The following is a 16,233-nucleotide window of genomic DNA, read 5'->3' as shown; positions in this document are numbered from 1 at the left end:
GTCTTACCACTGGGCTGCAATATGTCCATTGCTAGTAGCCCAATACACTGGCTACCGGCAACGCTTGCCGATAACTGCCACAACGACAAAACATGAACACAGTTCCCTGAGTCACACAAAAACATCACTCTCAAAATTTCCACGGAAACAAATACAAGGGTCACTCCATATGAAATGCACACTATTTTTTGTAAAAATACAGTTTTCATTCTGCATGTGTGAAAGTTTTACAGTGTGTAGTTATGGCTACGGTGTTTTTCGATTCCGAAGGACTCTTGCTTGTGGACATCATGCCAAGTGGAACCACCATAAATTCTGATGCATATGTGACGACACTGAAGAAACTTCAGGCTCGACTGAGTCGTGTTCGACCACCTCGGTGAAAGCAGGATGTTTTGATGTTTCACGACAATGCACGGCCACATGTCAGCCAAAAACCATGGAAACGATCACAAAACTCGGATGGACAACACTCAAATACCCGCCGTACGGTCCTGACCTGGCTGCATGTGACTATCATTTCTTTGGGAAACTGAAAGACTCTCTTCGTGGAGCAAGATTTGAAGATGATGACTCCCTTGTGTACGCTGTCAAACAGTGGCTCCAACAGGTTGGCCCAAAATTTTACCGTGCGAGTATGCAGGCGCTGGTTCCAAGATGGCGTAACGCAGTTGAGAGGGATGGAAATTATGTGGAGAAATGAAAATATTATTCCTAAAAGATGTATCTACACACTGTAAAACTTTCAAACATGTAGAATGAAAGACGGATTTTAAAGAAGCAGTGTGCAATTCTTTTGGGGTGACCCTCGAATAATTTGTTGGCTTCTATTAAACCTTGCCAAGCTCGTGTCACTCACTAAAACAATACTTCCAGCTAGCTACTTGCTCCGTGATGTCAGCATCTGTGCTATGGCTAGCGAGCACTTGAACGGTCTCTAAAAAGAAAACACTCGTTTAGAACACCGGAAAGTTCATCCCGAAATCCAGACCCGCCCATGGGAACTCATTTATGAACTCTCATAATTTTCCGGACTGAAAGAAATAATTCGACTGATGGCGAAAGATCAGCTCCTCCCGACTTTTAAGATATACTATAAACGACGCCTCCTCCTCAGAGGGTACAGGACATCTGCACCCCCCCCCCCCCCAAGAGGGAGAGCTCCAAACTGACCCACGAACAAGCAGTTAACAATACACCCTGACGAAGGCTTCTTGCAACTGTCGCCGAAACGTCAAAAATTTACAGATGAAAATGCGTCCTCAAACCCAGAAGAATTTTATTGACTGATCCAAAAAATTATTTATAAGAGGCGATCAAGAAGTTTCCGTTCAAAGGCCGTAAAAGCCAGGATCGGTGTGCCAATCAGGCAGAATCGTCGTGGGCACTGAGGCAATAAACCCACCGTCGCAGCAGGTTGAAGATACCCGTTGGTAAAACACATTGTCGTGCTGCGTGAAGAAGTCCTTAACTGCCTGCTGCACAACGTCGTCTGACAGGAATCGCTGACCCTTCAAGCCTTTTTGAAGGGTTCTAAGGCGTGATAACCGCATAGAGATAGATCAGGACTGTAGGGCGGGTGTTCCAGTGTCTCCTATGTGAGTTGGCGTAACTTCTGATTTACGACATTTTCGATATGGGACGTGCGTTATCATTAGGCAGCAAGCACCATTCCTTGTCGCAGAACGGTGGTTTTCGACAGACATGATGTTCCATACATATTCTTCACTCTCCGATGTCACGTTTACCGGTGTTGGTCCTTCGGCAGCCGAGAAGGATAGCAGCACCTTGGTTCAAAATGGCTCTGAGCACTATGGGACTTAACATCTGAGGTCATCAGTCCCCTAGAACTTAGAACTACTTAAACCTAACTAACCTAAGGACATCACACACACCCATGCCCGAGGCAGGATTCGAACCTGCGACCGTAGCAGTCGCGCGGTTCCGGACTGAAGCGCCTAGAACCGCTCGGCCACCAGCGGCCGGCAGCAGCACCTTGGTCCTGTGGACACATTTGTTAATAACGTCACCATAGTTCATGTTTCCGCATTTACTACAGGCAGGAAAGATACGCCCCTTGCCTACATGTTGGCGCTTATATCCACTCATCGAAGTAGCGCTACACTGCATATACGCTGCAGCAAAATGATCTCCTCTTATTCGGGCCTTTCAGCCAGGCAGTCAGGAGCAGAATGTGGGCATTCTCACTGGCCATTTTCTGCTCCCTTTAATAAACGTATTGTAAAGTGCTGCTCCTGGTCGGCCTTTCAGAACTTTTTCTGCAACGGATGTTGGAAACAATGGCTGTCGTGGGGAAATTACCCTCCCCGTAAGGCAGCCACTTACGTTTCGGCCACAATTCATTTGGCAGGAAAGACCGACCCATCAGCTCTAGGTGAAGAATGCTTTCTTGTCCCAGAACCCGACCCTGTCGTAGACTATGACTAAGGAAAGACTCACATCCATGACCAAAAGATGCTGCAAACTTTTCCTGCTCCAGCCATTAGGCTGCGAATGTATTGCGAATACTAGGAGCGTAATCTTGGAAAGAACGTGTAGAATGTCACCTAACCTTTGCATTTAAACTTCCCAGCAGGTTTAAACTGTATGCCGGACTGAGACTTGAACTCGGGAACATGATCTTTCGCGGGCAAGTGTCCTACTGGCTGAGTTAGCCAAGTACGACTCACGACCCGCCAGTACCTCGTCTACTACCTTCCGAAGGTCCCGGATTAGTGTGTCGGTCCAGCACACAATTTTAATCCGCCAGGATGTTTCATATCAGCGCACTTTCTGCCGCAAGGCGAAAATTTGATGCTGGTAATCTTAGCATAATGACGTAATAGTACAGTCGTCTAACGTTGACCCGAGGTTCAAAATGGGTATTTGGTATTAAACTTAATAACGAAATGCATTCAACATTAACTGAGACTTAATTTGTTAATGATGAATTTGGTGAATGGTTCAAACAGAATTGACTGAATACTGATTATTAAACTAATATTAATGATTAATGACAACCACCGCAGGTGTGCTGATACACACTTATTGTGTCTCGACCAGTTCTGTTCGATGTGACACTATAAATGTGCACCAGTATAGCTGTCCTGGTTTTTATTAACAATAAATAGTAGTATCAATCAGTTGTGAAGCTCAAAATGGTCAAGATTATTAGTGAGATACAGTTTTCGTACGAATGTACATCGTTATGAGCTAAAAAAATGGCTCTGAACACTATGAGACTGAACATCTAAGGTCATCAGTCACCTAGAACTTAGAACTACTTAAACCTAACTAACCTAAGGACATCACACACACCCATGCCCGAGGCAGGATTCGAACCTTCTACCGTAGCGGTCGCGAGGTCCCAGACTGAAGCGCCTAGAACCGCTCGGGCACAACGGCCGGCGTTGTGAACTGTACAAAGCTAGACATAGTACTACCTCAACTAAAGCATCACCTGTCACTGAAAAAAGTAACTTAAACGGCAATCATTTATTCGTTCATAATATCGAAACCTGATGATTTATTGCGCATCTCATTGCAGGCAATAAATTTTCTAATGACTGTCGATCGGCCGGTGTGGCTGAATGGTTCTAGGCGCTTCAGTCTGGAACCGCGCGACCGCTACGGTCGCAGCTTCGAATCGTGCCTCGGCATGGATGTGTGTGATGTCCTTAGGTTGGTTAGGTTTAAGTAGTTCAAAGTTCTAGGGGACTGATGACCTCAGATGGTAAGTCCCATAGTGCTCAGAGCCATTCTAATGACTGTCGTTCACATGGGCTTATGTGAGAGTTCTCGGATGAACAGCTGGGCCATGGTGGCGGGCAGAAACAGTAGTTAGATATGAGAGATCTCGATAATTGGAACGTTGCCAGAGTGCCACAACGGTTCGGCCGTTCGCCCGAGAAACCTCGCCAGTAGCTTCGCTGCTACTTGTCGGCGTGGCTGCCGTGACTGTGACTGACCTTTGGCGTGCAGACTCTTGAGGTGGTCGACGGTGAGCTGCAGGATCTCGGCCTTCTCCAGCTTGGCGGAGCCCTGCTTCTCGAAGGCGGCGGGCACGAGGCGGCGCAGCTCGCTCAGCGACGTGTTGATGCGGTCGCGCCGCCGCTTCTCGATGATGCCGCGCCGCTTCTTGCGGCTCAGCAGCTGGCAGCTGTCCGCGTCGCCCGGCGACGAGCACCTGCAGGCACCACCACAAGCTCTACCTCTCTCTCACTTACACCACCCCGCAGCAGTTCCTAGTCGTCGAAAGGTGGTTTGTTTCCCTCGAGCCGAAGTTAACTGCCGACGATCCGAAACGCAATGCAGCCTGACATTTTGCACGAACAAACAGCACTTGGTGACGTAAGAATTACTTTTCATAGTAGAGAAAAAAGTAACGTCAAGAACCAGGCGCCGAGCGGTTTCAGAACCTAACCCACTGAAATATAACTGCCCTATAACACCAAATACAGCACTGATGTTACCACAGTCTTTAGCGATTGATTTGTTGTGTAAACTGTCCTCGATGTACTTGTCTCGTTCATTAACTGTGAAAATTTGAGCTAATCAGCAAACGCGTGGTTCAAGGCGCCTTCCACGGTTTGCGCGGCTCTGCCCGTCGGAGGTTCGAGTCCTACCTGGGGCATGTGTGTGTATGTGTGTGTGTGTGAAATCATATGGGACGTAACTGCTAAGGTCATCAGTCCCTAAGCTTACACACTACTTAACCTAAATTGTCGTAAGGACAAACACACACACCCATGCCCAAGGGAGGACTCGAACCTCCTTCAGGATCAGCCGCACAGTCCATGACTGCAACGCCTTAGACCGCTAGGCTAGCCGGCCGGAGTGGCCGAGAGGTTCTAGGCACCTCAGTCTGGAACCGTGCGAACGCTACGATCGCAGGTTCGAATCCTGTCTCAGACATGGATGTGTGTGATGTCCTTAGGTTAGTTAGGTTTAAGTAGTTCTAAGTTCTAGGGGACTGATGACCTCGGAAGTTAAGTCCCATAGTGCTCAGAGCAATTTGAACCATTTTGAACCGCTCGGATAATCCCGCGCGGCTGTGTGTGTGTGTGTGTGTGTGTGTGTGTGTGTGTGTTGTCCTTAGCGTGAGTTAGTTTAGGTTAGATTAAGTAGTGCGTAAGCCAAGAGACCGATGACATCAGCAGTTTGGTCCCGTAAGAACTTACCACAAATTTTCAAATAAAATAACCTATTCTACCCATCGTATACTTAATGAGCAGTGCTAATGAAGTTATACAGCCATTGTTTTTGAGTTTCCACAAATCGAAACGCACAATAAAGGAAGCGACTTATAAGATTATTGGAGCTATACGCCTTGTACTGCACCGTGACCAATAATGTAGACCTATCTGGGTGACAATACTTCGATAGCAAAATATTAAGTAACGGTTCTAGCTTACTGTCACAAACGTTTAGTTTTCATATCTAAGAGGAGGCGAAGTGTACTTCATACACGCAATGGCTAAAGTTTGAAAGGGGAGTGAAGGAAACAAGATCACTCAAACACAAGCAATGAACTCTACAGATATCAAATACTGGAAACATGATTACACAACATGACCAGAGAAAGCTACCGATATCAAAATGATTAAAATGGCTCTAAGCACTGTGCGACTTAACAACTGAGATCATCAGTCCCCTCGACAATTACTTAAACCTAACTAATCTAAGGTCATCACACACATCCATGCCTAAGCCAGGATTCGAACTTGCCACCGTAGCAGCCGCATGGTTCCGGACTGAAGCGCCTAGAACCGCTCGACCACAGCGGCCGGCTACCGATATCAAACACAGGCCGTAAATGAGAATGAAGTTTCGGAAATTGGCTGTCCGTTCTCAATATTATATGGTAAGGGAAAGAAAGTATTTTAAATTTCTACTGCGAGGGGAGATGTAAATGACGAAATAACAGGTGTGGAAAAGAATATATCGAAAACTACTAAAAATCAATAGTTGGACATGAGCTACGGTTCTCCAATAGTTGGTTAATTAACAGGTGGCAGGTTCAATAGGGGTTAGTGGAGTGGTGGCAAATCGAAAGACAAAGACAACTATCTGCATGTGTACGCACGGATTTGATATAGGACGACCAGACAAAAGTACACGTCGGAAACCCAAACTGAGCCTCAGTAGAAGAATACTGAAAGAGGCAGCGCTGAGAACTCTGATTCGATTCATACTTTTGTACTGCGTCTTCGCTGCGGCCCTTGGGAGGTGGGACTGATAGACGAAATAGAGAACACCAATGCGAAACGCTACAAAAGAGAAGTTGTGCAACACACTGTTAAAATTCAGAGAGAGTACGTACCTAGAACATTCAAGCAATGCGATGCTCGTTGCTACACACGAGTTAGTAATAACGTTGTAATTATCGCAGCGAAAAACGTTGCGTAATTAATTTTTGGTTTGTTTGTGGGTACGTGTTTGCAGTCCTGGTAGAAACTGACATTTCCTCGCCACAGCACTGCAACGCGCCGCTAGTGAACCCAGAACAAAATGGCGCAGCTCATTGAAAACATGGAGTACAGTGAGATAATACATTTTAGGGCGCAGTGAATGTATTTCAGCTGTGTCAGACCAAGCCAGATGACTTCCTTAGCGGTCCGGCTTGGTCTGGCAGCTGCAACATTTTCGCTGCTGCCGAAAACGAATTAGCTCACGATGCTCCATTTTGTCAATGAGCTGCACCATTTCGTTTTAGCCCCACTAGCTGCGCGTTGCGGTACTGTGGCGAACTCTAGACTGTAGTTTATTGGTAGAATCCTGAAGCGATGGAGTCCTTCAACAAAGGAAATTACTTACAATAGGTTAGTTCGTCCAGTCTTAGAATATTGTTCGTCTGTATGGGACCCTTAAAAGTTGGGTCTGATTCAAGAGATTGAGAAGGTCCAAAGAAGGGCGACAAGATTTGTGACTGGTACATTTAGCCATCACGAGAGCGTTACAAATCTCACAGAAAGTTTGAAGTGGGACACACTTGGAGATAGACGACGCGCTAAACGGAAGGGGGTGGTCAATAAATTCCCAAATCCGATCTTCGCCGAGGATGTAGAGCATACACATATTGTTACCACCAACTTTCAAATCGCGCAGTGATCACCATTCAAAGATAAGGGAAATTAGAGCTCGTACTGAGGCGTACACACAGTCGTTTTCCCTCGCGCGATCCGCGAGTAGAACAGAAGGGGGAATATGACTTTGGCGCGAATGGTGCCCTCCACACATTTCTTGGTGGCTAGTGGAATGTAGATGTAGATGAATTTCAGTTTGTACCAGGGCTGCAAGGACATACCCACAAACAAACGAAAACTTAATTACGGAACCTATTTTCTCGTCGTGATAATTGCAACTCTGTGACTACCGCTCTCACGAAAAGGCATTGACAGCAAAATCGGATTTGAGCTCTTTCGGAAACTTATCAACCGTCTTTCTTTGAGCACCGTTCGGAACTGGAACAGGAAAAGAGAACAGTGACAGTGGTGCGCAAAGAAGCCTCCACCACACACCGGAGACAGGTGTAGGCGTAAGGCGGCGGTTGCGGCAGGTATGCTAAAATGAAGTTTGTGCCAGGTACAGTACTAGGAGGACACCAAGAAACCAGGACCTTGTCACATAACAGTTATTTGAGTCTGATAGGGTTCATTTGCCAGGTAAGGTTGGTGGAATCGTGAGAAAAATGTCACTGCAGCAAACATATGCGTAGCGAGAGAACAGTAACTGTGTTAATGTTTAAGACAGTTTTACGTAGTATATTATTTATTTTTCAGTCCCAGAGGCATTTTTTTTTTTTTAAATACGTGACTAGTGTTTATCTCCCAAGCATTCAGATATGTGATTCTGATGCAGACACGAGACTCGACAGTGTCAAAATGGTTCAAATGGCTCTGAGCACTATGGGACTTAAATTCTGAGGTCATCAGTCCCCTAGAACTAAGAACTACTTAAACCTAACTAACCTAAGGACATCACACACATCCATGCCCGAGACAGGATTAGAACCTGCGACCGTAGCGGTCGCGCGGCTCCAGACTGTAGCTCCTAGAACCGCTCGGCCACTCCGGACGGTTCGACAGTGTAAAAAATGGTTCAAATGGCTGTAAGCACTAGGGGACTTAACATCTGAGGTCATCAGTCTCCTAGACTTTAGAGCTACTTAAAGCTAACTAACCTAAGGACATCACACACATCCATGCGCGAGGCAGGATTCGAACCTGCGACCGTAGCAGCAGCGCGGTTCCGGACTGAAGCGCCTAGAACCGTTCGGCTACAGCGATAGGCCTCGACAGTTTGCTGACGCAGCTACATAGATCTGAAGATGATCCAGGAAGTTCGAAACAAGTCATGTATTAAAAAAGTCGTGCAATAGGAACTGAAAAATGAACGATATGTCAAAATTATTTTAAATATCACGGAGTCTACAGCGCCGGCGAAATCTTGGCTGGGTGAGTGGTGTCGGTAAGAAGACTGTGGCCGTCGGCGTCAACGGCGAGTCTGACGTGCTTTGCGTGCCGCGGCGGCTGACACCGGAACACCTCGCCGCGGTGTAGGGCGGCTCGGCCCTTGAAACGGGAGCCAGCCGCAGCCCCGCGAGGCGTGTGTGCCCGGCTGCCGGGCCGCCGTGTATCGGGTGTTGTGGCGCCGTCACACGCACCTCCGCGCCGCTTCTGCGAACCTCGCGTGCACCACGGCGCGCTGCGCAGCCGCCGCTCACGTGGGACCGTGTGAGCGAACGCGGCCTCTGCTCTTCCCTTCCCTTCCCACCCCCTGCGCTGCCCTGGACGCGTTGCTCACTGCAGTTCTCCGTAGCAGTTGCTATCATTTCATCTTCACTAAAAGGTTTGTCGAACAGGTCGGCATTTAAAGGCTCCTCACAGCAAACTTGACATGTGCACAAGATCTAGCATTCCTGTAAGCTTGCAGAAATCTCATTTGCTCCACACAGTCCAAGAATGCTCATACAAACATCAGTTCGTGCTTTCAGTAAATGGAGCTAGGACACGATTTTGGTCGGCTACTCCATAAAATGTAGACTGGCAATGGCAAGGAAAGCGTTTCTGAAGAAGGGAAATTTGTTAATATCGAGTATAGATTTAAGTGGCAGGAAGTCGTTTCCGAAATTATTTGTATGGAGTGTAGCCATGTATGGAAGTGAAACGTGGACGATAACTAGTTTGGACAAGAAGAGAAAAGAAGCTTTCGAAATGTGGTTCTACAGAAGAATGCTGAAGATTAGATGGGTAGATCATATAACTAATGAGGAGGTATTGAATAAGATTGGGGAGAAGAGAAGTTTGTGGCACAACTTGACTAGAAGAAGGGATCGGTTTGTAGGACATGTTCTGAGGCATCATGGGATCACGAATTTAGTATTGGAGGGCAGGGTGGAGGGTAAAAATCGTAGAGGGAGACCAAGAGATGAATACACTAAACAAATACAGAAGGCTGTAGGTTTGCAGTAAGTACTGGGAGATGAAGAAGCTTGCACAGGATAGAGTAGCATGGAGAGCTGCATCAAACCAGTCTCAGGACTGAAGACCACAACAACAACAACAGTCTGCAGCTCGTGGTCTCGCGGTTGCGTTCTTGCTTCCTGAGCACGGGGTCCCGGGTTCGATTCCCGGCGGGGACAGGGATTTTCACCTGCCTCGAGATGACTGGGTGTTTGTGTTCTCCTCATCATTTCATCATCATCCAGGAAAGTGGCGGAATTGGGCTGAGCAATGGTTGGGAAATTATACGGGCGCTGATAACCGCGCAGTTGAGTGCCCCACAAACCAAAAAAACAACAACAACAACTCCATTTTGGTGCGAGCTCACCGAAAGAGGAGACGTGATATGTTATTTAAGGACTGGTTAACGGATGGAAAACTTGTTCTACCACTTACTCTGTGTATGGAAGGTATGTCCACCAATAATTTCACGATCAGTGGAGAAAGATATTTTAACTTCTATACATTCGCAACACCACTAACCCACCAGGTTAGCCGAGAGCACTAATGCGCTGCTTCCTGGGCTCGGGTAGGCGCGCCGGCCCCGGATCTAATCCGCCCGGCGGCTTAACGACGGAGGCCGGTGTGCCAGCCAGTCTGCATGTGGTTTTTAGGCGGTTTTCCACATCCCACTAGGTGAATACTGGGCTGGTCCCCATGTCCCGCCTCAGATCCACGGCTCGCAGACATCTGACCACATTCGCACTATTCCATGGATTACACTAGACACAGACAGTTGGGGTACACTGATTCCATCCTGGGGGGTATGGGGTGGCAGCAGGAAGGGCATCCAGCCACACCTTACATTAACCTTGCCAAATCCGATTAACGATGCCGACCCTGCGTCATTGCGGGAAAAAGGTATAAGCAAAAGAAAGAAAGAAAAAGAAAGACACTCGCAACACCACTGATTAAAACGCAGAATACAGTCATGACGGTGTTTGTAACATCACATGAAAGACAGCAATATTGAGATTTCTTGCGAGTTGAAGCTAGTACGAATACTTCAAATTCGCACTTATAAACATTTGTAATACGCGAGCGTTGACTTCTGCACCTCATCTTTCCCTGTGGTTGATTACGGGAAAATTTATCTTCTAAATAACGAAGTGTTTGCGACAGGGTCATCTGTTTTTATAACTTACTGAGATACGGTTAGTTTTCGATTTTATGCTTCTGAAACAAGGCTAACTTCCATACACTCAACTAAATTCTTTCAGCAATTTGTGAATGGTTTCACTCATATCGCTCGATGTAGTGCTGCTACGAAGGTTTACTTCGCAATTGACGTTTGCTTTTACAAGTCTGCACATTGTCAGTGCACACATTCAAGCAAGTGCACGTTGGTATGCTTGCGCCAGCTTGCTTGATTCAAAACGGATCAAAACTCAATCAGTTCGGTCTAAATGTTTGCGTAAAATTACCTGCAGATAGCGCAGCAGGCTTGCAAAAAATGCTTGAACAGGTATGCCAACTTTGCAGTGACATGCGGGAGGAGAAAAACCTCTTGATGCGCCAAACGTCGTCAGAAATCCGAAGCTGGAGCAGATTAATCCGATGCGACCAGTTGACGACATTTAGTGTGAAGTCTCCAGTGGAGTGGCTAAACGTGTAATAAAACTGCGAAAAACGGCGATGGAGAGACGTGTGATGATCGTGCAAGTGTACGGGGCGAAGTCACAGAGAGAAAATATATTTTCGACTGCTTCGAACGCTTTTGAGACAGGAAATAAACCCTTGTGATGCACCAATTTCTGGTCCACCTGGACCAAGCAGAGCAACAGTCGTGTGTAACTTAGACAACCACTGGCACAATACAAATGATTGTTTCGGAGATTGGTATCGAGGGATTATAGGACTAGCAGAGACAGTGTTTGTGCCACCATTCACAATGATTTCGGCAAACGGAAAATCTGTTCTTGATTTGCATTGTACCGCAGAATTTGACTGACGAGCTGCAGCAGGCAACAAGAATGGGTACTGTTAGAGAGATTTTTTTTTTGTTTTTTTTTTTTTTTGTTGCAAAACCAGGAGAGACCTGATGTTAACAGTTTGATCCAGTGTTGGGAGGGCAGTCATCGCAGTCGAAGCGCTTTACTACGGACGCCAGAAAGATGTGTGGCATTCAGTGTTTCAATCGATTTGAAAACTTCCATATTTTGCCATGGTTGCCAAAGGTATTTGCGACCGATGCAGACCACTTTCATATTGAGTACAGGTGTTTTGTTCGTATCTTCTCTTTCCTTTGTTTTACAATACCACTCACCGAAATTTCGACAGGAATAGTGTTTCACTGCTTATAGTAACAATGACTCACCACCTTTTCCTGAATGTTGACGTACCTCGATTTTCTTACTGTTGGTTTTTGCAGACTTTTGTCTGATGTCTATTTGTTGCCGCTTTCTGCCGTACCCTCACGTTACAGTAGCAGAAAATGGTCATGTACACAATTATGGTAGAGTTAGAATCTTTCTATTTAGCTGGCTGTAGTTCCTGATTTCTGTAATTGCTGCAGTTCGTGTTATGAAGAGGTAAGTGACTTCTGAAAAAGTATTGGTTATTGTTAGGATTACTTGCAATTCAGGGCCATTCTTTTGTGTAATTTACTGGAAGCCATGTTGTCACTGGATAACAGACAGATTGCTTTGGGTTTGTATATTGTGGGAATAAATGAATAGGTCAAGTTTGAGTTGCCTTTGTCAGGGAAAATTCTGTAGGTCAGTGCTGAAATGATAAAAATAAGTAAAGGGACAGTAGTTTGAGTTCACAGACAGTAGTTTCAGTAGAACTGTAATAAATTTAAAAAAAGAAACACAGAGGAGTGTCATTTCATAAAGAAAGACAAATACTTTTATAAAGCCACTGGATCAACAAATTTTCTGATTGTTGAATCGGGCATGACTCAAACTAAATTAAGTATTTCTTAGTGCGAATGGATGGCAATTAACAATTATTAAATGACAGTAAAACTTATAAAATAAAATAATTAAACTTTCCTGGTGTTCTCGGAGCGTGACATGCACAGCAGTTAAGAAGTATAAGATGAAGTCAACGAGGAGGTGAGTGGCTATAAAACTGGATGGCAGCCACAAAATACACTGGACATCCTACCTAGTGACGTAAAATTGCTAACAACAAATGAGAAAAGCTTCAGATACAAACAGAAATCCATTGTGCGTGGTATCTACATTCTTCTAATTCAGTGTGGTCGTCTTAAATAGATAATATTTATTGTCTATGATCGTCTGGTTCTCGCCTCAAAGATAGGCAAGTAGACAGTTCTTTCGTTGCAGATTAAAACTGTACCTGTATATGTCCACCATGCAGCCATTTTTTTGTTCTCTTTTGTTTGTTTGTTTCTTTTGTTAAAATTTAGTGTTTTTGTACACTAGCTCGAAAAATTGCACATTGTGACGAGATACCGTAAACATCACTGGATCATTGAACTAAGAAAATAACTTATGAACCCATATCCGCCGGCCGAAGTGGCCGTGCGGTTAAAGACGCTGCAGTCTGGAACCGCAAGACCGCTACGGTCGCAGGTTCGAATCCTGCCTCGGGCATGGATGTTTGTGATGTCCTTAGGTTAGTTAGGTTTAACTTGTTCTAAGTTCTAGGGGACTAATGACCTCAGCAGTTGAGTCCCATAGTGCTCAGAGCCATTTGAACCATTTTTGAACCCATATTCCAGAGGAAGTAACAAGGTTAATATCCCAGACTGATTTCGGTTATTCGTAGTTCACCTTGTTGTGCTACAATGAATGCAAAGATGGCTCCTCAAACAGTGTAATGTCGCTTCCTTATCCCATGGAGTCTGCGTTCTGTCTCTAATGCTAACGCTTTCTACGAGAGTTTAAGCCCTAATGTTCCTCTCTCTTTTCCACCACCCTATCTGTTTCAGAGTATAACAAATTTGTGTATACAAACACCGGCTCTTCTGATTATCTCCATAAATGAAGGTAAATACAGTATGGATTTACTAATGAAATCGCTAGCCTGTTACAGCGACCAAATGTTTGAAAAATACCTGTCGAGGTGTGTAAGGTGTGAACTTCTTAGCAGGAGAAAGCAATTGGTACTGTCATTCACTAGAATCTATCAGGTGAAGCTGAAACTCAACTTCATGCGGATGTTTTCGATCCTTTTATCACTCTTGAAGTACGGTTCGTCGGACGGATTACAGTTAACTAATTCCCGTGACTTATAGTAAAATAAATGCATACGCTATGTCACAAGTGACACTTCCAATATTTAGAGTAGTAGTTTTCATAAAGAAGTCAAAATACCTATTATTTTCGGGTACACAAACGACCACATTTCTCCCATAGTTTCCATAATTCCTTTTGGAAAGTAACTGTACTTCACGCACAGGAAGGTACACAGTGCTCGTGGTACAGTAAGTGCGCCTTGCCATTTTCACACAATGGTCTGCGGGGCACAACTGTTGTAGATGATAGGTGACAAAATAACTAAATGGGTGGAAGGTTGTGATCGACTTCGAACGCCTGATGTTTCAATTCGTGTTGCAAGAAATATCATCAGATAATCTGAAGATAGCAAACTATTCTTTCACTTACTCGTACACAGAAAAATAAAAATGTGCACAATGTATAAACAAGACCTTCTCAACACCACGAATGGCGCCTATTCCCGGCAACATGTGCATTGAGCTAGCGAGAGAGACCGTTCTACTTTCAGTGACAAGTTCGCACTAAGTAGACATTTTGTTTTGATAGAAACAAACTAATAAGGTAGGGAAACTTTCGCTCAGGTTACTTTATTCATGAAAACCCACACTAGGCGTTTCTACAAACAGGCAATATCATATTACGAATTTAACGAATGATAAAATATAACGATTTCATCTATGTTGTGAACATAAGGACATATTTCAGATGACAGCTTCTCACGAACGTGGTCGTGTGAATTAATAGCACAAAGTGAAGGGTAAATTGTAATGTGTGTGTAAACAATGCATTTATTACTTCTCAAAATTCATCACATATCTAAATTACGTCACATGAGAAGTCGCATGCTGCAGCACTCTCTGTAAAAACATTATTGGCAAACGTTTTATCTATGTGTATACTAGCAACTTACAAATGTGGTGTACAAAAAGTACGAACTTTTCATTGAAGGCGTTCATGGACAATGTTTTATTTCATTGGAGCTAGCAGTTATGGGATGTTAGCCTGTGATGAATTAAATAATTTCCTTCTGCTAATAGGGCTACCATCTTCAAATTATCAAAAACAGGGCAGTGCTTCACCAAAAGAAGAAAACTTTTTAAAAAGCCGGGCAATTTATTTTAGAATGAACAAATTGTTCATGTTATACACAGTGGGGTAATAAACATGCTCTAATCTCAATATGAGCAGAAAATGATATGACATACTTCTTATTAGTAGCACGCAATCGTATACAGCGGCAGTACTTCACCGAAGTTTAGCGCTTCTAAGAACGATAACATACGCAAATTCCAATTTAAAATGATTACTTAACAACCTTTTGTTTCAAAGCGTGAAAATATCGAGACAATGCTAAACAAACTACATTATCTCGAATCGCTGTATTGCATATACCGACTATGAATCAACTTTTCTCCAATTACACTACTGGTGTAGGGAACGACGTGGAAAATTTTAGTCAAGTGCGTGCTGATCATAATTCAGACGCTACACTGAAATTCGTTAGATAATATAATGCAACTTTTTTATTAAGAAGCGGGACACCTTTAAAAAACAAAAACGCCGGCTGGATACTAAAAAAAAAGCACCGAAATGTCGGGAAAAAGTGGAGCGGTTGGTAACCCTAGTTGCAAAGGACGTTATGTCTGATAACCTGGACAGAAATATTGCGCTATGGCATAGTCTTCGCAAACATCTTATTGCATGGAGGCAGATGTTACATGACACTCCGCTTTGCTTTAGTAAACGTCGCTTAACACTATGTGGTTTTTAGTATATTTGTTAAGTAATTATTGCTGATGTCGAGAGTTTGTCTTCCGACTGGGTGCGAGCATCTACAGACGACTTAAGTGGGAAAGCAGAAAAACAGTGTCACTGTAGTCCTGCAGTTCAAACACAGCCCTCGTATGTTCTATCTGAAAAGGCGGATGGTAAACACAAAATGTTAGCAAGCAATTAGGAAGCATAACTTCGTCTTGTGGAAAGTGTGCCGATAGTTACGGAGAATAGTATTTTACGTGATGTTTCGGAAGGAAATTGTTGGAAAATGATTGATTTCTTCGAAGCCAGGATCGATTTATGTGAAATAGTTTATTCCACGATCAGTTTCGACAGTAACTAGGCGTCATCCTCTGACTCTCAGATCTTCCAGGAATAAAACTAAACATGAGTCTCTTCGAACATATTAAAAGCGTGTTTCAGTCATAATAATGCAGCTCTACACTGATACGATAGTTATTGAGGAGCGCCGGAACAAAAACCGATAAATCCGAATTTGCTGTTAATACAAAAAGTAACAAATAGTGATATCTAAATGGCTCCACAAGCTATGAAAAGAAGTAACACACCATAAAACACTTGCGTTGTGCTGAAAATTATTTTGTGGCAGCATGTATTACTCCCGTATTTCCCCCTACAGCTCAAACACGTGAATACAACAAAAGTGGATATATCGGGTTTTGTTCCGGCGTTCCTTAACTATAATAATTGGAGCATGTTCTCAGTATGTAGATGAGACTATAGTGTCGTTATATTTCTGGGAC

The 16,233-nt window shown here is 44.3% G+C and overlaps 1 protein-coding gene across 1 annotated transcript in view; it reads right to left on the bottom strand.

Moving 5' to 3' along the window:
* Nucleotides 1-16,233, bottom strand: part of LOC124765112 (hairy/enhancer-of-split related with YRPW motif protein) — a 148,864-nt gene that overhangs the window by 35,691 nt on the left and 96,940 nt on the right. The window contains exon 4 of the mRNA XM_047249136.1: nt 3,969-4,186. Coding sequence (XP_047105092.1) covers nt 3,969-4,186 — 218 coding nt within the window. The remainder of the gene's footprint in view (nt 1-3,968; nt 4,187-16,233) is intronic.

The sequence above is a fragment of the Schistocerca piceifrons genome, chromosome 1, assembly GCF_021461385.2.
Source record: "Schistocerca piceifrons isolate TAMUIC-IGC-003096 chromosome 1, iqSchPice1.1, whole genome shotgun sequence".
Lineage (NCBI taxonomy): Eukaryota > Metazoa > Arthropoda > Insecta > Orthoptera > Acrididae > Schistocerca > Schistocerca piceifrons.
The sequence above is the reverse complement of the archived record's forward strand: the minus strand, read 5'-3'. Positions and strand labels throughout refer to the sequence as shown.